We start from the raw sequence: 23425 nt of genomic DNA on the forward strand, positions 1-23425 counted from the left end.
CAGCAAAGTTAAATGAAACGGCTATATGTACTACAAACTACCGTTGAGTTTTTGCACTTTTTTATTGTTACCGTGTGTTGTTCTTTTTTTGAAACCGGGACATTTCGACGTCCCGAAACTTTAAAACGGGACGAATGGTCACTTTATGCAACTCCCATCTAAAAAAAAGTGTTTACATAAAAGTTTTCTTATACAGTACAATCCCGATTTTCCGGGATGTATGTTATAAAAAATCCCGTATGTTAATCCGAAAACATGAAGAAAATGTAGACAAATAGAATTTTAAAACTGCGCTTGTGTATACCTACTTGCTTAGTAAGGCGCACGTGTTGGCAGCGTGACTCGGCTAGAGACGACTAACCTTATAAAACTTTTGCAGTTGAAAAAAAATTTTTTTGAGGTTGATACCACAAAGTATCGTAATTGGGTAAGATCCGATCATTTAGATGATCCGCATCAGGAAATCCGTACTCAAATACCGAAACAATAAATCTGTCGTCGAATAAGGCTGGAGAATTTTTATCACAAATATTATGACTAAAAAATTCTTTAAAAAAAACAGGTTATCAAAGTAATTCACAAATATTCTAAGCCATAAACATCACATATAAGTGAGATACTGTTATATCACTGCGGACAACAAATGAGCTCGGCCGACGTACGTGTTTCGACATTATAAGTACTATTGTGAAATATGTTATTTTTATAAAATTATTTTGATATAGAGAGAGAAAGAGAAATCTATAAAGAGTGTGATTCCTACTAAAGACAGACGCGGAGATGGACGAAGTGAAGCAGCGACACAAGTCGCTGTTAAACAAAGCGGTGACTTACAAGTCACCGTCGACGATAAGTCGCTGTTGGGCTTATCTACGGTTTAGTTAGCTGTTTCAAAAATCGTCGCAACATCTTCGAGTCTACGACTCGGTTAAACTCGGATAAACAAAATACGAACGCAAACATCCAACTGTGATCGTATTTTTTTAGGATTGCAATGAAGATATTTATTTGTTTTTAGATTTTTTACTTCACTCTTTGTGTTAGTTTGGTGAGTACCACCATCTTATTATTATCCTTCTTCTTCTTCTAGATACCTAGTTCGATTTTCCGCATAATTTACTACTAGCGAAATGATATCGTTTTTACTTGCTTACGGTGATCACGAAAATTTAAAAAAAGTGGGACATACGAGAAACTATTAAAATGAATTGATTACAATAATTATTATTACACCGTATTAACATCAATATGATTTGAACTGTGAGAAAATAAAATTCAATTTTCATCAATATGACTGATTTTGTTGTACTAAAGAATTAACTCCTATTTAATATTTAATCATCGAACATGGATGATTTAAATTATCACGAGCAGACAACGGTCTCATGTAGGAATAATGAGGATTCTTTTCTCGAGAATGCTGGAGTTACAAGTAACTACAAGAATGAATTATATGTCACCCTTGAAGTATACGTCACGTAACAAATTTAAAATCTGCTGCGGATAAATGTAAGATTAGCGCTTAATATAAAGTTTTATAGGGAGCACCATTTTATTTAGTTTTAGATGAACGAGTCAATACCGCATACAGATTGGATCAAACGCTTCGGCGTTATTCGTAACGAAGTCGGTGCTAGTTGCTAGTTGCTAGTGTCCGCATGGAACATCGTTTAAAGCAATGTTTAGATCAACACCAAACACAATAATTATAATATAGGAACATACGATGTACATTTGTTTATAAATTAAATTATTTTAATCACACAATAATAGACACACACGGGTATCTCAAGAAAAATTATTTCTAATCAATCACAAACGTTTTAAATACAAGTATTATGAACATAATATTTCAGATGAAAACTTAATTGCACGTGAAAGGAAGATAATGATTGTGTAAAATAAATTTGTCAAAATAAATACATATTACATACAAAACACGACAACCGTGCATGACCGCGTACACTTCTGAAGGGTAAGAATGACCTAATTGCAGAAAAACACTTAAGCGCGAATTAAAAATGCGTGCGAATATATTGTAGATAACATAGGCGAACATTTTTGAAGTTATTAGGTTGAATTTCGTATGACGCATTTAGAAATTTGCAAAAACAGTAAATAATATCTCCAACATTTGGGAAGAAAAATAAATTAAGCTGGGAGAGACCACAGAAAAATGATAAAACATTGCCTGGATCGAAATTGAAAATACAAGGCACACATTTTACCATCTAGTTTTTTTTCGCAATCTTATTTTTATTCAGAATTTTACTGTCAATCTTTTAAAAGCAAATCTGTCGAAAAGAATTCCGAGTTCTTATGCATTTATATTTTAACGACAGGAATAAAATGGCCGGCGTTTTTGTTACGTTTTGTTTTGTACAAAACACAACATCCGTGTATGACCCGCGTACACTTCTAAAATGGGTCATTTTTACCCATTTTAGAAGTGCAGAAAAACAAATACTTAAGCGCGAAATAAAAATGCGCGTGAATATAGATTACATAGGCGAACATTTTTTAAGTTATTAGGTTGAATTTCGTATGACACATTTAGGAATATTCAAAAACAGCAAATAATATCTCCAACATTCGGAAAAAAATTAAGCTGGGTGAGACCACAGAAGAAAAATAAATCATCGTCTTGATTAAAATTTAAAATACAAGGCATGGCATTAATCTTTTTCATCTATTGACATATTTACCATCCGAGGTTATTTGAATTAAACGTTTGTATGTTATTTTGATAAAGTATACCGCATGGACATTTTACTTGATAATATTTGAATTACAGATACGATGTCTAAAATGTAATACTTAAATATTTTCATAATGCATAAACTACAGATTTTTAGATTTAGTAAAAGAGAAAATTATGGATGGTGAGGCCTACGCAGTCCTTTATTAAAAATTTAATCAAGTTGTGGTAGAGCGGGGAAACTGTACCTACACACCTATTGTTTATATATGGTCGGGGATATTATTGATTTAACAATAATTATTTTATTAATGAATAAAAAATACATACAATTATATTCAGAGAATACAAAATACATTTATATTTCTTTAAAAACCTTATGTACGTACGTTCAAATACGAAGATCTATGCGAAATTATTCACTTCCAAGTGTACCACGTTGTAAAAATTTAAAGAAAATGTTTTTTTTTGTAACAGATGTTACAACTAGAGAGTTTGTGATTTCTGAAAACAACACAAGCAATGAATGAATTAATTATGTAAAATAGTTTTTACAGTTAAATTTAAATTCAATAAAAAAATATTGTATGAGATACTATATTTTTTAAATGGTTTGTTTGCTTTTGAGATACAATATTTTAGCAATCCCTAGATTGCTAAAATAATGCACTGTGCGGCGGTGAGAAATTTTAGCATTGGGGTGCCAGAAAAAACCTTTTTTGGGAACCTGTAGCTCAATCCCCTATTAATTTCTATTCACCCCTTATAGTTTCTATTCACCCCATTTGAAAATATGTAGCAAAGCTAAATCGATCGAAATTGTAGGTACTTTTTGTTCAAAACAAACGTCACGTTGCAACGTTGGATTGCGCACGTGTTGAGGTTTTGACAGTGTTATGTTATGAGCAATAAGGGTTATGGTTTGAGACGGTTTGCTCTCGGTTTATAATATTTGACACTAGGTCAACGTCTTTTACATTTAATCATACATAATTTAGTTGAAATCACAAGAGTTATACGTTTTATATACCAATGATTGCTTAAAAACGGTCATTCAAGATGCAAGTTTCTGAAATAGATAATGTCAAAATATATAACCTTAGTGCTGGTAAATCTCTTCCCGATGTATGTATAGAATTCCTCCTAGTTTTATGAGTGTGGTGATTTTCGCCATTATTCGTGATATTTATTTTGTTTTATTTTCGCAGTGGTTGTCTGAAAGAAAACGAAGGGCTTTACTCAAGAAAGATGTTGACATTCGGCGCCGAATTGAACTCATTCAAGATTTCAATATGCCCGGACTTAGTACCTCTATTCGAGTTTCCAAAGATGGACAGTATATCATGGCAACTGGCATATACAAACCGCGAGTGAAATGCTTCGAAGTTAATAATCTCTCATTGAAGTTTGAGAGGTGCTTAGACTCGGAAGTTATTACGTTTGAGTCATTGAGTGATGATTATACAAAGGTAAAGCAAATTACTGATTTTCTTATTAATGTGACATCCACAAAATATTGTACATAAGGAATCGCCGCTCCGCCAAAGCTGCATTGTTTTCTTACGACCTTTTCTGTTTTGTAAATAATTACATCACCACTTTTTGCGCTGCCAATACACATAGAGACTTTAATTAATTTCATTTTATCCTTTTGAATTTTCTAAATTTAATTTAATTTTAATTTTAAACATCTAATTTTCCATCACCTTCTCCCACTGTCAGAAGTGGTCACTCTATCCCACTCCCTTTTACATGAATAAGTCACTGCTGAGTTGTTGATTTGTAATATTTATTTTCAGATGGTGTTTCTGCAATGCGACCGCTACATAGAACTTCATGTTGGCCACGGCAGACACTACCGCCTTCGAGTTCCCCGGTTTGGACGTGACATGGCATACCACAGACAAAGTTGTGACTTGTATGTCGTTGGAGCTTCTTCGGTATTTATTTTACTAAAACTCTTTCTGTATGGCTACTACTTACATCTACTCCGAACCAACATTGACTTTTATCATAACAAACGGTCAGGCTGGAGACGCATACTACTACCATACGCATACCGAGGCAGCTCGGAGCTACCGCTGTCTGGTCATCCTGCAATGTAATACAAAATCACTAAACTGTCATGTATGTGTCGTATGTATATGAAATCTGTCCTCGTGAGCAACAAGTAGATGTAATAATGATTAATTATTGTGACCATCTTTTATATTTTGATGCGTTATCAAATTTAGTGTGACGATTGAGTGGTTTGTTTGTAGGATATATATCGATTGAATTTAGAAGCCGGACAGTTCATGACACCATATTCAACAAGTGCGAGTGGAATTAACAAGTGTGTGGTCAATCCTGAACATGGACTGGTCATCGTCGGCACTCAGGAAGGGAAGTTGGAGGGCTGGGATCCTCGCACCAAATCCCGTCAGGCTACTCTGGATTGCGCCGTACACTGTTCCGATATCGACGACAGGTAATATTTACTATTGTTTTACATCGCACACTCATTCTATTATTGTTATAAAATAATTTAAATTGGCATTTTATAATGTAAGTAGTTTATAAGTACATTATTGTAATTTGTTTTTTAAATTTATTTCTTTATGGTGCCAGACATAAAAAACATTTGCAATGCACATGGAAGATTGTAATAATTAGAGCATAATGGCCATGCGTGTATCAAGAGCTCATTAAATAACCAGGGAATAATTGATTCTATATTGGTTTCCAATTAACTATTCATTTGGGCAACAACAAATGTCCCTAAAATTAAGATCTACAATTAATTTGTAAACACGCTTAGCGACTATCTTTTTTGGATTTTGAGTATATATTTTCTAAACCCCTATTCGATACCCAAAATATATTTACAAATTAATTTGTCGCTTTTAAGTTCTATTATTCGATTGCAATCAACTTAATTGTAATGATCGTTATTCTAGTTCAGAGTTAATATTTTATGGTAACATTTATAGGTTAGATATAGTACCATCTATCTCGGCTCTGAGCTGCTACGGAGCGCTTAATATCGGAGTGGGAACGTCTACGGGTCACGTTATACTGTATGATATACGGTCGAATAAACCTCTACTTGTTAAAGATCACATGAATGGTTTACCGATCAAGGATGTAGTTTACCACAAGGACATGGATTATATTTATTCTATGGACTCATCTGTGCTTAAAATATGGGACAAAAATACGGTAAATCTTTCATTTTCTTTATTTTAATAATATGCTTTAAAATGTTTCAAAGATTATCCTAACAAATTTACTTACAGGGGAAGCAATATACGAGTATAGAAGCTACTCACGACTTTAACAATCTGTGCGTAGTTCCCGGAACTGGATTACTGTTTCTGACAAATGAAGATCCCAAGATGTTAACTTATTATATACCTACATTAGGTTAGTTTATCCAAATAATCTGTTCATTTTTAAGATAATAACTTATTTCAATTCAATGCCATTAGGTTTTAGAATTTAACCCTGGCAATGTTGTATTACATTTTCTAAGGTAATAGTTATAAAATACCCAATTTTTTTACCAAATGCATGATACAAATAAGCTTTATTCATTTAATCGCTGTTTTGATTACAGGTCCTGCACCGAGATGGTGCGCTTTCTTAGATAATTTGACCGAGGAACTAGAGTCTACTTCAGCACAAGATATCTATGATGATTACAAGTTTGTCACTAAACCAGAGCTGGAAACATTAGGTCTGGGACATTTAATGGGAACCAATTTACTAAGAGCATACATGCATGGGTAAAATATTTATATTTTTGTTTAATAATAACAGGTTGGCAGAAATCAACAGTGATTTCTAGAAAAGTGACAAGCATCACCAAGTCATTATTAAAATATCAGTAATGATATTTTTCTTTAAAAAAATAATAAAGCACCAGTTTTATAAAATATATATTTTTTTATAAATGGCATGGTAAAGGGTAAAACCCTGAAGCTATTTATTTTTTAAATATTGGGACTCACTTAAAATATTTTAAATAAAGGTTTAAATAAGTTCAATAAATTTTTCATGGTATTGTATTTTAAGGCTTGTCATTAGGACGTATGAGGTAACTAGGTGAATCTCGCATGCATTAGTTCCCGCTAACTCACAAATTTTGCCTATGAAGTTTTTCTGATGTGTTTGTTTTGTCACTTTCAACATTTTGAAATTCGAGTAATGTCACTATGTATGTAAAATACACGTGGGTTCAGTAATGGCAGTCCATTGTTTTTTTCTTCTTTTGCAGCTATTTTATAGATATACGATTATACAAAAAGGCAAAATCCATTGCTGATCCATTTGCATTTGAAGAATTCAAGAGGCGAAGAGTTCGGGAAAAATTAGAGCAAGAAAGACCTTCTAGATTGAAATTAAAGGTTGATCTTCCGCCAGTCAATAAAGAACTTGCTGCCAAATTTATGTCCGATGAATATGCTAAGAAAAAGAAGAACAAAGCTACTGACATTCTTGGAGATAAAAGATTTAAGGTAACAAAAAAACATTTCTGTATTCTCTTGTCAAATAATGAATTTTATATATTCTTTTTTTTATAATAAGTTTGGTAGCCATAAATAACCTCAGGTAGTGAAATTATTAACGCATTAGACTTCTATGTATTATATTCCCACAATGAGTTACTAATAATTTTCGTATTATCAGAGTAGTATTTGAAGTGTAAACCTAATTACGCTACACTCAGACCTCGCTTTGCATCGTTACTGAATTAAGACTAATTTTTGCTGTGCGTTGTTGTTTTTTCGAATTGCGTTTTTTTTTTAAATTATTATTCAGACAATCATTTTTAAATTTTCTAAAAGGTAATTTCCTGTTTTGTAAATTTACATTTTGTTTAAATTTCGGGGAATCTTTTGGAAAGTATCTACGATGCATTACATAGTTCACTTACCGATTACCTTAACACAGTTCAGTTCCCTTGTTTCAAATTTATTTCTTTCAAAGCAGTATACAGTGAATTGTCATATGTATTATTACTAAAAATATATACATTTTTAATATTCTGATTGATAATATAATATGAACAGAAAAGAATAAATAAATGTTCATAAATATTGTTAATTTAATGTGGGAGAATAATATAGATCAAAGCAATTGATGTATTACAGTGTGTATATATTTATTTATATTTATATTGGACCTCCTTAAAATTACAATGTTTCTGTTTAATTTTTCTTGTAGGAATTGTTTGCCAATCCAGATTTTGAAGTAGATAAGGAATCCGAAGAGTACAGGCTTTTAAATCCAGTTGTAACAAATCTTCAAGTCAACAAAAACAGAGCTGCTAAGAAAGCCGTTACTGAGCAGTTTAATCCAGTTGAGGTAAATTGATCATTCACTTAACTACACTACCTAAAAACCCAAAATGATAAACTAGTACATATATTATTTCCAGTTTAACCGTATGTATTATCTTCACAGTAGTATAAAGAAATACCTACGTATTGAGCTAAAAATTATTACGATGCCAACACTTAGTTGGGAGCAATTGAGGTCTGAATTTGGGTACCGTGCTGTGCGCTGCGCAAACTCTGTGCCAAACCCGCGTTAAGAGTTTAACACCTGTTTTATTCAATAATAATAATTGTGTTTTCACACATTCAGCTTAAAAATTGATCATATTTTTGTAATTACAGGAAAACGAAGAGGAAAAAAATTCAGATGATGAATTATACGAAGATTCCGATGGAGATAGTAGTTCTGATGATGAGCACACTTGGTCTGCGGATGTAAAGAATAAATTAAAATTAGCAAAGCAATCTATTGACAGAAAAAGGAGGGAGGAAGATGAGAGAATGGAGAAGATTGCTCCAGAACCCAAGTTCTATGAGCTGAAAGAAGGGCAAGAGTTTAAGGGAGGCTTTAAAGGGGTTAAGAGTTTATCTAAGAAATTCAACAAGTAAGTTTTTATTTGCATTTGAATATTGAATATGTCATTTTAAATCTCCAAAAAAACTATAAATCTAGCATAGAGATTGGCCCAGTGAAATTGAGAAACATCTTAAATATTCTTACACATCTAAAAAAATATATATTATAAATATGTAATAAAATTCTAATATCTAAACTAAAATAATAATTCACAGGGTTTTTTAAACCCTATCTGCGTGCTTAGATGGTGCATAATACACCGCATTGGATCGACGTAAGATCGTGGAATATGTTTTATAAATGCAACATGATTAGTTCTCTTCTCTATATATTGAACTAGAAATGGAATGTGTTTGATAGGGTACAAATGATGAACGTGTAAAGCTCAAAGTGAAGAACATTACTATTATGTGGGAAAAGAAATAGTAAAAATTGCTAGGGCACTTATCACTAGTCACATATCCACACTCGTACTAGCTTGTGTCACTTGGACACTGCCTATGCGTACGAGTCGTTTGTAATATGTACTAATTTATACAAGCACGGATATTAATTATAACTGCTACAACTTGTATTTGTGCTAATATGTATTTTTTTTTAGAAGCAGTTTAGGAGAGAGAATCAAACATGAAAACAACAATGTAAAGTTCCTCGGATCCGTTGGTAATAGAGAAATGACATTTAATGTGAAGGGAGATAGAAGAGAGAGAGAAAAACGAAATGAAGATAAAATGCACAGAGAAGACAGAAAGAAAGTATTCCGACCGACGAATCATTTAGGAAAATCAAAATTTAAGCCTTATAGTAAAAGGCGGTAATTGTTGTTAATATATTTGTAATTAATGTATAATAAATGTGATTACAAGTAAATTTCTTATTCTTTTGACCCTTTCACGTCATCATATTGAAGCAATGTTTTCTTGATCAATAGGTATATGAAGACAAGTTGATCGTCCTGCACTTCATGTATCAGTCCAGTATGATTGTATTAAATAAATAAATGAGTGAAAAATCACTTCTCCTCGGGATTGAATCCAGAATGTTTGGATATCTGTTGGAGGTAGTCAAACGCGTTAACCACTATATTACAGTGACAGACAAGTAAACTACTTTATTATTAACAATCCACTGAGCTCTGTAACTTAATTCTAGAGGGACGTTAATTGATTTTTGCTTCAATTGATAAAATGTAATACTTTTTTCTGAATGAGATACCTCAGAAATGTTTTATGTTGCGGTTTCAACTGATTGTAAAGGTATCTTCAATTTGAAAATACATTTTTGATGAAAACCTATAGATAGTATAGAATAATTCTAGTTTGCTTAGATTATTACATTCAATACCTAGCTAAACGGTTATAAACGATTGGTTCTCATGATAGCATACACTTGTGTAAATATGAAGTATCCCTCAACATAGTGATTTTCGTACAGTAATTTTATGTGCATCCATAATAAATAAAATTGATTCAGAAAAAAACTTTATCTTTTTATGTAAATAATAGAAATGTGATTCATAAAAAAAAAAAACAAATATATCTACAGATTGTTTCAAAACTCAACGTCCAACACTGTCTTTTTCCCTCATATCATCTACACTTGATGATGTATGAGGAACCATATTATGTATATTGCAATATTAATAGTAAATTATTTGATGACAAGTGTATCAGCCTAATACAAAAAAACTTTCCAATCTTTATCTGCACGCAATGGTGCATGGGCACTGCATTTCATTGACGCAGTTTTATCTTGATAGCGAATTATGATAAGGCAACATGATTAGTCATATGCTTCATGTACAAGCCCAGGTTGATATAAAACTGGGTGAAAATTCTCTTATATTTATTATAATTACACAGAATTTTGATCTTCGCCTCCGTAGTATAATAGTAAGCGTGATTGCCTGCTTTACTTACTGATTCTCAGAGAGTTTACATAAATACATAAAATATCACTTTAATATTAACTTCCCCGAGAATCAAACCTAGGACTTTACATACTGGAACCAAATGATCTTACTACTACACTATGAATGTTGAAAATATCACACTATCTTGATTAATATTTTTATGACTTTGTTTACCAAGTATTCTTACAATGTGGTTTATTTTTAATGTTGAAATCAATATCCAATTATTTTAAATAATTTTTGTACACCTTTGTGTAAGATTATTATTTATCATCCTGTGAGGTTATCATCAACTCGCACGGCTCGCTGGTGAATATATCTCTTAGTATTGCATGCACAACAACATGATGGTGTGTGACTTGTAAACTTAGTATTGGATAAAAATATGTTTAAAAATGTCTAGCTTAAATGTGTTTTGATTATTTTTGCTCTTGGATGCTAGAATTGATAATAATTAACAATAAGTAAGAAAAGAAGTTGCACAATGTCTGGGGAAAGTAGTGGGAATCACTCGTGCGATGACGCACAAACTGCAGGGGACAAGACTCAATGCTCTGTTCCTACGAATATGGATGTTTCCACTCCATCCTGCCTGGACATGTCCAGTGTTGAAGTGAGTTACTATTTTTTAGTTGTTTTTGTTTAAATAATATATATATATATATATATATATATATATATATATATATATATATATATATATATATATATATATATATATATATATATATATATATATATATATATATATATATATATATATATATATATATATATATATATATATATATATATATATATATATATATATATATATATATATATATATATATATATATATATATATATAAAGCCACTTGAGATCTACCCAAGCTCCTTTGCATAACCGTCAAAATATTTTAAATTTTGTTAAGTAGATAGTGTTTTAGTATTAATCAGTCTTCATAAAGAAGCGTTTAGCTTTGAAACCTGTAAACATTAAAATAAAATATTTATAGTGATTTTAAAACAAAGTAACATTTTAATGGAAAATCACAAAGTTAGTGCTTCAAATACAAATTATATTGAATTGTTGGGTAATATATCCAAAATTAAACACGGTTTATCTGGTTGAATTTTTCATTTATTTATGTATATATTACATATTAACGTGACGCGTTTCGTCTTCTTAGGACATTATCAAACACTGACTAAAATTATTTACAAAATGCCATTTTGTCATTTTGTAAATAATTTTAGTCAGTGTTTGATAATGTCCTAAGAAGACGAAACGCGTCACGTATTAAAATATACATAAATAAATGTAGAATTCAACCAAATAAACCGTGTTTAATTTTGGATATATTACCCAACAATTCAATATGGAATTCTACCAACTGTCTGCAGTTACAATTAACAAATTATATTGATAAAAATTGTTAGTTCGGAATCATATGTATCCAGAAATATAAAACGAAACCGGAAAATAATGCATAAAATCGTTGAAAAAATTATTGAATATAAATGAAGAAGTATTTTTTTAGTAAACAAAGATTCCAATTTCATTCCCTGCTTTTATTTCGTTTAAAAAATATGAACCACTTAGAAAACATTGCTTTACTTTAATTTACATGAAAAATAGTGAAAAAATCTTCCCATTTACTTTTTTCAATTTTTGATTATAATTTTTTTTAATTTTGGTTCCACCAATTTGAAATAAATGAGCTTCTACTGTATGTCATCTATGAATAAAATACATACTATTACAAGCTAAAAGAATAACAGTGCAATGACATTATGTTTACCAATTCTTCAATATTAAACAACTAACAGACTTTTCTAACTTCATATGTCAATTCTGATGTTATTAATGTTTTATTTAAAAAAAAGTAAATTTCCAACAAAGACCATTTAAATAATCTACACTCTACTCATAATAAATAGAAATGTATACAATCAATAACATTTATTGTAATTGAGAAAAACTTAAATAAATAAATCTGGCGGTGTCAAAAGTCTTCGTAATCGGAGGGCATGTATGACTAGATGTATGGATGTGAAGGAGGCTAGGAGTGTATGTCAGGACAGAAGAGTGTGGCGTTCCATCCTCTCTGCCTACCCCTGCGGGGAAACGGCGTGATGGTAGTAGTAGTAGTAGAGAAAAACTTAATTAATTTCAATATATGCAGTTTGAAAGTATTACGAACTTCAAAAAAACAGTTTTCAAATAAAGAAAATAAAGCTTATATTGACCCATTTATTAATGTTATATTTCAATAATATTTTATACCACACAGAAATACATTTCAATATTAGAAATGCGAATATTTATGATATTGTCGGCATTCAAAATTTTAAATAATTTTTTTTCTAGATTGGCGAAATAATTGAAACCAATAATGATGAATTATTAAGTACATCAGCCGTGTTATTTTACTGCAAATCTAAGGTTAAGCATTTATTATCTCGAGTTTTATTAAAATATATTTAATTTAAATTGTTATAACTTAAATGTATATTTATTTTCTTTTAGATATTGTATCCTTATCTTAAATTTTTGTCATTTATGGGGCTTCGTCCGGTTTCTCTGGATCAATTACAGACATCAAAAATAGTTTTACTTCTTTGGCACTATCATACCATACAAATAACTGCGTTAATATTATTGGGATATGTTTTACAATACTTGTCTTGTTTTCGGTAAGTATACATTCTCTTGTAACCTTTGTCTCCATCCAATTATGCATAGGGGACTACATCGCTTTAAAATGTTTTCTTGATCGTTGATTATGTGAAGGCAAGTCCTGTATTTCAAGTACCTGTCAAGGGTGATATAAAATTAATATCAATGTGAAAAATCACTCATATTTATTTTGGCACTCCTGGGAATTGAACCGGAGCTCCAGTGCTAACAAAACATGCATCATTATGTTCATTAAGGTTTAATTTCACAAAAATCACTTGTTTAGTTAGGAGAGAAATGAGCAAAATGGGTGGTAAAATTTCTCTTTTCTAAAGTTTGTGTTAAATCACCATTTTTTTTTTCAATATGAATACATATTTAAATATTTACTTTTTCAGACGAGATCGTGGCTTTTGTTACAAAACTGATGTTCCACACGATGATTTGAAATATGAGAATTACGGACTGAAGGATTCCCATAAACTAATATGCTACAATAGTTCCATTTTAAGTTTCATTATTCCCAACATTCTTCATTTCTGTGGATATGTTTATGCTATTTATTTATTTCGAATTTCTGACAATGAGCAGCTTCAACATTTAATGGAAAGGGTAATATTATTTTTAACAATACACTGAAGCCTTGGTTAACATAAGTATATGGTTCCACAAAAACCTTGTGTAATACAAATCCGTGTTATACAAGGTTTGAAATTTATACAAAAGTAGGGTTTGCGTTCCCAAAAAAATCAAAGATACTTTAAATGAATATGTACTTAATTTTTTTAATAAAATTAAATAAATTTACATATTTATGGAAAAAAAGAACTTTAATAATATTTATAATATAATTTCTCTTAATCGTAATAATGTATTTTACATATAGATATTTGTAAAATCTTCTTTATTATTTTTTTTGTATAGTCTTCTCTTTTTTCTTCTTTTTTGTTCATATTAAGTTTATTGATGTAAAAAGCCATATATAAATTAATAAATATAATGTAGTATTCAATTATCATCACTATCACTTAGACCAATTCTATATGTTTAACTCTTTTTCGAGATCAGTTTAAGTTTTCATCATCGAAGAAGGGCTCTGAGTTTTTTGTGGTTTTAACCTTCAAAAATTCAGTAATAAGCGATTGTCTGCTTTTAGTGTTTAAATCTTTACGTATTTCCTTATAAGATTCTAAAATCTGTTACAATTCTCTCTTGAATTTCTAACTTCTTTCCATTATAGGATCCTTTTCAATAAAAATAATCTTATTTAAAAGCCAATTCCAAGCCCTCATTTATAGTTTTTAATGTAAAACATGTAGCTACCTCGCTGCAACTTCTTACTGAGTCATTAATTGTGGTAGGTTCACTCAAAATTTCGATTAATTTTTGTTTTTATTCAACAAACGATCTACCAATATTCAAGTCATGATGAACGAATTAAATTATATGTTAAATCTACAAATCAAACATATTATTTTATTCATTTATTTTTCTGAAACCGTGTTCTACAAAAAAATATGCCACAATTTATACATCCGTGTTATAAAAAATAGTTTATCACCGTGTTATACGAGGCCCAAGTGTACTCTTTTTAATGCAATATTTTATATTCGCTTACATCACATCCTTTTTCTAGGTATTTTTACTTTCGTCTTTCCCACCTCAGGGGACACCTTACACAAGTCCGAAGAGATTGCTCATGACACTTTGGTTTTATATATTTTTAAGCATAATTTGGACAGCTTTATCTCTCATAACTGTTAGTTTGATGCTTATTAATGGAACCATTGCATATTACTGGATATCCCCAAGGTAAATATACACACATATATATATATATATATATATATATATATATATATATATATATATATATATATATATATATATATATATATAATAATAATAATAAAACCCCTATCCGCACCCCAATGGTGCATAGGGCACTGTGTCATATAAACGCAGTGTTATCTTGATCGTTTACACATGAAGGAAAGGTGATCAGCCCTCTGCTTCAGGTACCAGTCCATGGTAATATTGAATAAATATTACAGTGAAAAAATCACTTATATTTATTTTACCCCCCTTGGGAATCGAACCCGGGACCTCCAGAACGGTAGCCGAGCGTGCTGACCATTACACTACGGAGGCGGACTATATATATACATATATATATATATATATATATATATATATATATATATATATATATATATATATATATATATATATATATATATATATATATATATATATATAAATACATACCTATACATAAACAGGGCTTTTTTAAACAGAAAAGGTCCCGGAATTCACTTCATATCAAGCTTTTTATAATATTCAAATATTGAAATGTGTAAATATATATAAATATATACATATATATATATATATATATATATATATATATATATATATATATATATATATATATATATATATATATATGTATATTAAAATTGTTCCTCTATGTTGCGCATAGAGGAACAATTTTAATTCATTCTTAAGGAACAAAAATTGTGTGCAGATTAAATGAGGGGGGAGGAGGATGTATAGACATCTGCATGTATGTATAGACGTCGGCATCTGCCGACACTTCGTCCCAAGCCCTCAGGATTCCTATGCCTATTTAAAAAAGCATGTTTACAAAATTTACAAAATTTATGAACCAAGATAATGACTTAAAACTAAAGTTAAAAAAAAACTTAGGTAAAAGTATAAACATTTAAATGGCAAGAACAGAAACAAACCACTGTAATTTACACTCATAGAACAAAAATAAAGAATTAAATGAAGAATAAGGTAGGACTTCGTGGATGAACAGAGACAGAGGAACTGAACACTACCCCCGTAAGGGGAGGACAAAACAAGAGAATGTGTGCGTTCCGCTCGGAAGGAAGCACAGTCCCGACTTTATCAGTATCCCACAGGAACAGTTGCCTGTCCCACCATATTAAGCCCAACTAGGCGTCTGCACATCTAAGGAGTTGCCAAGGAGACACCCAAGTCCGGACGAATTGACGGAAGAGTGCAAAATTTGTACTGTTGGCCATCAGATCCACATTCCATGCTGGTCGCATGACCCCTATCAGAACATTCAGCATCTCATCTCAGGCATAATGCAATAGCACACAGTATCATAAGATGTGTTCGGCCGATTGATGGTCATCACTGAAAGTCCAAGCTTATAAAGCTTATCTCTAAACTCCCCATGTCCAGAAACCATTTATGCAGTATTATGATCAAAAACAGTATGATGTCCGCTGAAGAGAGCCCTTCCAAAAGCGTAGGTCGAATTACGTGGTTTCTTGTCATCAGCCCTGCCCTCGGATATGCTCCTCTCTCGAGTACAACACATGGTGGGTTACCTCGGGTCCTACCGCTCCAGGCATACTGTTCCTGAATGAACATGATATCCAAGCACATGTCCCGCATAATGCAATGCATCTCAAGCGTGATAGCCCGCGACCGACAAAGATTGATTTGTCCAATTTTAGTTACTAGTCTATTGGTCTTAGCCAGTTGTTCTGATGTTTTAATAATCCATGGCTGCCTTAAAAACTGGACAGATCTGTGACCGTGTTGGATGATCCGCCTGTCGTTTAAAGGCAGTGGCAAGAAGCACATTTATATACTGTATATATACACTGTGCAACCTCAGAGTACAAACGCCTCTATTCTATTTCATATTTCCATCATGAATTACTGTTATAAAAGTTTATTTTCTGGGGGTGCGGAACAAATTCAACTGTATTGGCTAGAGAAATAATTTATTGTCCGCCTCGGTAGTGTAATGGTCAGCACGCTCAGCTACCATTCTGGAAGCCCCGGGTTCGATTCCCAGGGGGGGTCAAATAAATATAAGTGTTTTTTTCACTGTAATATTTATTCAATATTACCCTGGACTGGTACCTGAAGCGGAGGGCTGATCGCCTTTCATGTATAAACGATCAAGATAACACTGCGTTTATATGAAGCAGTGCCCTATGCACCATTGGGGTGCGGATAAGGGTTTTATTATTATTATTATTAAAATATCATAAGTTTAAACAGGTGTACTCTTTTGCATAATTGAAAATTCTTGTCTCTCTTTTCATGAAAAACTTATTGATAATTTTGAAAAAAATGGTTTTAATTTTTTATAATTTGCTAAATAATGCAAGTTACTTAGTAAATATTACTACGCATTTTTTTATGTGTAAGAAATATTTGTTTTTCTTTTTTTCATAGCTGATAATCACTTTTGTTTATTTTTATTTTATTTGGTCCTTTAAATTGCAAATTACCGAGCGTTTAATAATATACAATATTTCACTGTTATTTAATAATCCTCGTTTCAGAGGGAAAGCAATATTATTTTGTAAAATTTTGCTCGCAATAACAACTCTAACTCATGACATGGTACAAGCCACCATTATAAGCAGTTATTGTTTACAAGCACAACTTCTCACGGCACATCTTCAGTTTCTGCGAAACAGGTTGCTAACAAGAACTATTTCATCATTAGATTGGATGAGGGTAAGAAACGTCTTTCTTATTTTGAATAATAATAATTATTCACTATTCAATTTTCCACATTAATAATATGTATTTCAGGAAGTTGCAGAGTTCAGAAAGTTATTGAGGCATTTAAATGAAGTATTGGCTCCAGCAATCTCTATATTTACAATAGTGAACATATCCTGGGCTATATCCGGAGTCCTGTGGCTATTGAATGTTGATAAGGTCGATACACTTACTAAACCCGTTCTCGGATACACTTTTTTGAATGAATTTCTTTGGATTTTGGCTTCTGTTATACCATTTGTTTCAGTAAGTGTACTTTCTTCTTACAAATTGTCAACATCCCATAATATTTGGTATCTCTGAGATAGAAGATAGAGAAGAAGAATATGAAAGTCTTAGAATTTACAGAGCTTATAACCTGTCATAGGCTGATTTAAGTGATCACTTTATACACAAGATTGACATTCACCATTCTACCCGTGATTGTCAACCAAGTCTGGTCATCTCAACATAGAGTGAGTGGTCACTCACTCTATGTTGTGATGTCAAAAAATATAAAACAACTCCTGGAGGAAATAAGTGGAAAAACCCAGACTTGTGAACAAGAACTTGGACATACCCAAAAATTTATTAAGATTTACGGAATCGTATGTGTTGGCAATTATGTTGCTGCAGCAAATCATTATTATCATCTATCACCTATTCCAAAATATCTCTTTTTTGGTGTGTTCTCACATGATCTGCGATTAATCACGGAGGATTGAGAAAGGATCCATCTAGATTTTACAAATTGGCACACTATTGCGATTGTACAGATTGACTCATATAATTATAGGCGGCTCGTCTATCAACAGCTTGCTCCGTGACACAAGCGATCGGACACGAGATAATAGTTCGGCCCTTTCTGCACCAGGACACTCCGCAAGAGGACCTGAATACCGTGTTGCTGTATGCGTCCAGCCTACAAATGTCAGCTAGATTATTTAGATTACCAATAACTGGAAGATATCTTTGTTTAGTGCTCACAGTCATAAGTATTATAATATTCACCCTGAGTATGTGCCACTATCTTCCTGTTTAAAATTGCAAAAATGTGAAGAAACATTGACATAAAGGTTTGTTTATATAATAAGGCTCAAAATAGAACAATATAAATTGATTGTTAAACATAAGAGAGCGAGGTGTCAAGGAGAGAATTGACAATGAGAGAAAATTAGGTGCGGATAAGGGATATATATATTTATATATATATTTTTATTTTTTTTATATAAATATATATAAAAATTAAAAATACACATCAAGTGCTGAATAAAAGATTACTTTGTCATTTATTCAAATTGGAAATAAAAACAAATACAATAAAATGTACCAAATAGTCAGTATGAAACCAAATTGAACTAGGCCAATATAAAAATTTTTTTTTTTTTTTTTTTCATATTATTTTTTGACATCTCATCAAAGATGAAGAAGAATATGGAAGTCTGGGCATTTACGGGGCTTACGACCGTCATAGGCTGGTTTGAGTGATCACTTTACACACGTGTAACATTCACCAATTCTACCCATTATTGACAACCACACTACTCAAATTCTTGGAAGTTCTATATATATATGAACCAATTTAGAAACCTTGTTCATGAATCACTAAAACTTCACTAGAGACATCTATTGGTGAGATGTAAAGAAGCTTTTTATTAAGCAGAAACTCTTATATTAGTATGTGAGATCCGAATCCCGGATTATAATCACACACATGAGAAACGCCAGAAAATACCATTTTCATTTTTATTATTAAGCTTATAATTTGACCAGATAATTTATTTACAACATTTTGAGTGTGTCCAAATACTTGTTCACAAAATCTGGATTATCTCCAATTACAGGAGTTATTTTCATATTATTTTTTGACATCTCATCAAAGATGAAGAAGAATATGGAAGTCTGGGCATTTACGGGGCTTACGACCGTCATAGGCTGGTTTGAGTGATCACTTTACACACGTGTAACATTCACCAATTCTACCCATTATTGACAACCACACTACTCAAATTCTTGGAAGTTCTATATATATATGAACCAATTTAGAAACCTTGTTCATGAATCACTAAAACTTCACTAGAGACATCTATTGGTGAGATGTAAAGAAGCTTTTTATTAAGCAGAAACTCTTATATTAGTATGTGAGATCCGAATCCCGGATCATCTTTGATGAGATGTCAAAAAATAATATGAAAATAACTCCTGTAATTGGAGATAATCCAGATTTTGTGAACAAGTATTTGGACACACTCAAAATGTTGTAAAAAAATATAATTAATAAGACTTCACTTCCACAAATATATCTGTGGATTGGGTGGAAGTGCCGTGTCCCTATTTTTTATTATGAAAATAATTGAGTTTTTTAACCATTCTACTGATATGTTTGTCAGTGAACTCTTTTTAATTGGCTTATTAAGTTTATTTTGGTTAGATCTGGCCAAATGTAAAATAAATTTTATTCAAAACCTATATGTATAACAAATAAAACAGATTTAAAATAGGTATTCGTTTGGTTTTGTATCTCTTTCTCAATGTACATATAGTTTGTTTTTTAAATTACTATCCTAAGAAATATTTTAAATAAAAAGGTCTTTGAAAGCTGTTTGAATCTGAAAATTTTATTTAAATCTTAGTATAATCAATCACTACATTAACCTGGTTATCTGTATAGTCTCTTTTTAAGTAGATAACATACAACGGGAGCGCCCTTTTTTGTAAAGACGTGTCCTATAGTGTCATGTGGGGGTGTTGTAATTTATTATTGTTAAAAAAATATATCAAAGCTTGATGAAATTAATGAAAAGACTATGAAACATGTATTTTTTAAACTTTATTTACATATAAAAAGGTAAAGAAAAATAAAGAAACGTATCCAGAATTTGTCTCTTTTTTCTACCTGCCAGTACATTGACTATGTTACTGATGTCATTTGAATAGCTTGCGTCCATCTCGATGGATAATAAATAATAAACAAATCCCGCCTGTTCAAGCGTAGAAGTGGTATATATTTGATGGGATCAAAGTTGAACTTTGTACTAACTTGTGTAGCTTAAGTGTTAAAACAATATATCAATCAAATAAAAATTAAATAGCCTTTTCCACTTTTATTTTATTTGACCAGGGACCAGGTTTCGTTATTAACGGCATCCCCAGTTTGACCATGTTGGTAACAACAAATCTTGGCCACTGGCCAAATAAAAACACAAATAGCTAAAAAAAAGTTAGTAGACATATTATTCTTAAAATGCAATCCCACCGAGAAATGTTATAAGCTTGAAATATTCTGTACATGGAAGACATTTTTCCCACTTTGTTAAAATACCCCATTTTGCTTTGTAACAAGTTTTTGATAGTTTTATTTATTGAAACACTGTTGGTTTCGTTTTAAAGAAATTTATCAAAAAATCTTTTTACTTTATAATTTTATATAATTTCATTAGGGTACTATCAAATACAGCACCCCTAACCCTGCGTAGATCCCTGAAATCCCTCAAAATGGTAGATGGAGGTAAGAAGTAACTAGCTGATCCCCAGCTTTAGCTTTCAAGCACATCTTGAAAGCAGGGATCAGCTGAAGTCCATATGGGAGGAGGACGGTGTGAAAAATCACAAACAGGTTACTCTGCCAATACTAGGGTCCGATCTTCGGTGCAACTTCCAGCTCCACGGATGGGGGCTGACACCATCTCCAGGATGCAACTGTGGAGCGGAGAACCAGACTATCCGGCATAGTGGAGGAGTGCCCTACCAGAAGACACCCTTGGCTTTCACGAAGCTACGCCAGGAGCAGTCAAGCGGATGGAGAGTCTGGACCTGTGCCTGTAACGCGGGCCAACAGCCTAGAGAACTTTCTACATTTGGCCAAGCCATACAAAAAGTAAATTAAGTATCGGTTAAGGATTGAAATGCTTAGAAGCATGCGGTCGTAGTTTTTAAACAAACAATTATGATATTTCAACGTAGCTTGTAAATTCGCCTGTCACAAAAAAAGGATCTTTCATATCTAGTCTTCCATTGGTTTCATAAACTTAGCTTTCTTATTTTTATGTCCTGTACTTTGGTTATTGGTGGAGTTTTTATCTTCTTTCGGTGTGTCTGGTGAATGGTGTCGTTTCTTTTTTTGATGCGGTGAATCATTCTTGAAAAACTTCATGTTCTTACTTTTGAATTTCGAGTCCATTGTCTTTACTAAGGGATTGCGGAATGCCGCCATTTCTAGGTCGGAAATCTCTGTTTCTTTTTCGTTAGATATATTGGCTTCGGCCTTTTCCAGCTCCATTAATCTTTCAATCTCTGGATTCATACCAAGATATGATAATCGCCCTACTAGTAAATCCTCGCAATAGACGAAACTAGGTTCAATGACAAAACTACCAGCACCTTGCCTCATTTCAGCCGTAATTTCGTGAGAATACATTTCACGACTCTCTGCATCTTCCAGTTCTTTCTCGACCTTTTCTTTCGTCCGTTTCATAAACTTCATTTCTAGAATAGATTTTGACAATTTGGTCACGTTTTGTTCTCTAGCCATTTTAAGGTTAGATTTCAATATTTATTACTAATATTTTACAATAATAATCAATATTGTTTTGAATTTAATGATATCATATGATAAATAAATTCCGGGGTATTTGAAATAATAAATATATATAAATAAGACAGTAGTTCCGAACAAAGACTGACTAATTTGTATATTCCGAACAACTCGCTGCCACGATATATATCAGGGGGGGTCGACTCGTAAACGTCAGATTGTTCAAAAAACGACCAGAAATGACGAGATACACTAATATACTAACAAAAACGCCAAAACGGGAACGAAAAATACGAGATACCAACAAGTTGTTCAAATATTTCAAATAAATATAGACAAACTATGGTTATAGACAATTATCGATAGAAAAATAGAAATCCGTATATGAAGAACTTGATAATATTGAGTATTATGCCAAAGTTAAAGTTAAATTTTGCGTATGAAAGTGTAGTTTTTCTTACTTGACACAACGCTCCCTTGAACTTCTGCAGCACCCCCCAAATGCAAAAAATTTAAAAACGCCTAGCCAGACTTCACAAAGGGGCGCTGGCACCCCCGTTAAGAAACATAACTTCAGGAAGTGGTGGGCACTCCTTCCGCCCTTTTAAAATATTGTATTTTCTAGAAATTTAAATATAATATAGTAATTTGAAAATTCTACCGTTTTTGTTTTTGTTGAAAAGCCTTATATTTATACATGGTTTGAGATAATAATTTCAAAAAAGTTACCATTACCATTTACCATTGTAAGGCTGAGTTGAGTAACCATTTTTAATCGCCTGAACTCTTTTTATAAATGTCGCGTTTTAGCCGTGACCTTTCTATTTTTGTTTACACTGAAATAAATAAATTTAGATAATGAAATATCTTCTTTGTAATATTAATATTATAATTTTGAAAATATGTATTACAACAAATTTCAATATAAATACCATTTAACCTGAAAAATGAATGATAAATATTTCGGCGGGTGGATTCGACATTCAGCCGCGGCGAAGTCACGCCCAGCCGGGAGCTTAGTACTTCTAGCCACTTCCGGCCGCTGGCGAATATCACTTCTAGCCATAAAAAATCGAGGCAGTTGGCGGTCTTTATATAAATTAGTGAGTCTGTGATATATATATATATATATATATATATATATATATATATATATATATATATATATATATATAT

General features: G+C 31.8%; 3 protein-coding genes across 4 annotated transcripts; 2 read left to right on the forward strand and 1 right to left on the reverse strand.

Annotated features, from left to right (window-relative positions):
• Positions 1 to 3585: 3585 nt before the first annotated feature.
• Positions 3586 to 9466, forward strand: l(2)34Fd (nucleolar protein 10 lethal (2) 34Fd). Its single transcript, XM_088265685.1, has 11 exons — positions 3586 to 3823; positions 3907 to 4167; positions 4498 to 4638; positions 4960 to 5168; positions 5671 to 5899; positions 5977 to 6103; positions 6297 to 6465; positions 6957 to 7197; positions 7907 to 8047; positions 8362 to 8624; positions 9198 to 9466. Exons 1-11 carry the CDS (start codon positions 3758 to 3760, stop codon positions 9412 to 9414), a joined length of 2064 nt encoding a protein of 687 aa, XP_088121811.1. The 5' UTR covers positions 3586 to 3757; the 3' UTR covers positions 9415 to 9466.
• A 1348-nt stretch (positions 9467 to 10814) lies between these two features.
• On the forward strand, positions 10815 to 21862 carry GrlHz (Gustatory receptor-like Holozoa). Of its 2 annotated transcripts, none has more exons than XM_088265719.1 (8): positions 10815 to 11121; positions 12862 to 12936; positions 13021 to 13187; positions 13569 to 13782; positions 14807 to 14982; positions 17511 to 17688; positions 17767 to 17982; positions 18512 to 21862. In XM_088265719.1, exons 1-8 carry the CDS (start codon positions 10993 to 10995, stop codon positions 18755 to 18757), a joined length of 1401 nt encoding a protein of 466 aa, XP_088121845.1. In that variant the 5' UTR covers positions 10815 to 10992; the 3' UTR covers positions 18758 to 21862. The 2 variants fall into 2 exon arrangements, with proteins under 2 accessions (XP_088121845.1, XP_088121846.1); XM_088265720.1 differs by having other exon boundaries at positions 18531 to 18676.
• Mpp6 (M-phase phosphoprotein 6) lies at positions 20732 to 22472 on the reverse strand. The gene has a single exon (XM_088265724.1). The coding sequence runs from the start codon at positions 22244 to 22246 to the stop codon at positions 21719 to 21721; it is 528 nt and encodes a 175-aa protein (XP_088121850.1). The 5' UTR covers positions 22247 to 22472; the 3' UTR covers positions 20732 to 21718.
• Between the last annotated feature and the right edge of the window lie 953 nt (positions 22473 to 23425).

Source organism: Brachycentrus maculatus, unplaced genomic scaffold (genome assembly GCF_059751285.1).
Source record: "Brachycentrus maculatus isolate JH-2025_06_01 unplaced genomic scaffold, ASM5975128v1 h1tg000257l, whole genome shotgun sequence".
Taxonomy (NCBI): domain Eukaryota; kingdom Metazoa; phylum Arthropoda; class Insecta; order Trichoptera; family Brachycentridae; genus Brachycentrus; species Brachycentrus maculatus.

Excerpts from the sequence above, each read along its gene's own strand:
- Mpp6 (XM_088265724.1), bottom strand. The coding sequence starts at position 22,246 with ATGGCTAGAGAACAAAACGTGACCAAATTGTCAAAATCTATTCTAGAA.
- GrlHz (XM_088265719.1), top strand. The coding sequence starts at position 10,993 with ATGTCTGGGGAAAGTAGTGGGAATCACTCGTGCGATGACGCACAAACT. Across the intron at positions 11,122-12,861 it reads TGGACATGTCCAGTGTTGAA|ATTGGCGAAATAATTGAAAC; the intron begins GTGAGTTACTAT and ends TTTTTTTTCTAG. Across the intron at positions 17,689-17,766 it reads CATCATTAGATTGGATGAGG|GAAGTTGCAGAGTTCAGAAA; the intron begins GTAAGAAACGTC and ends TATGTATTTCAG.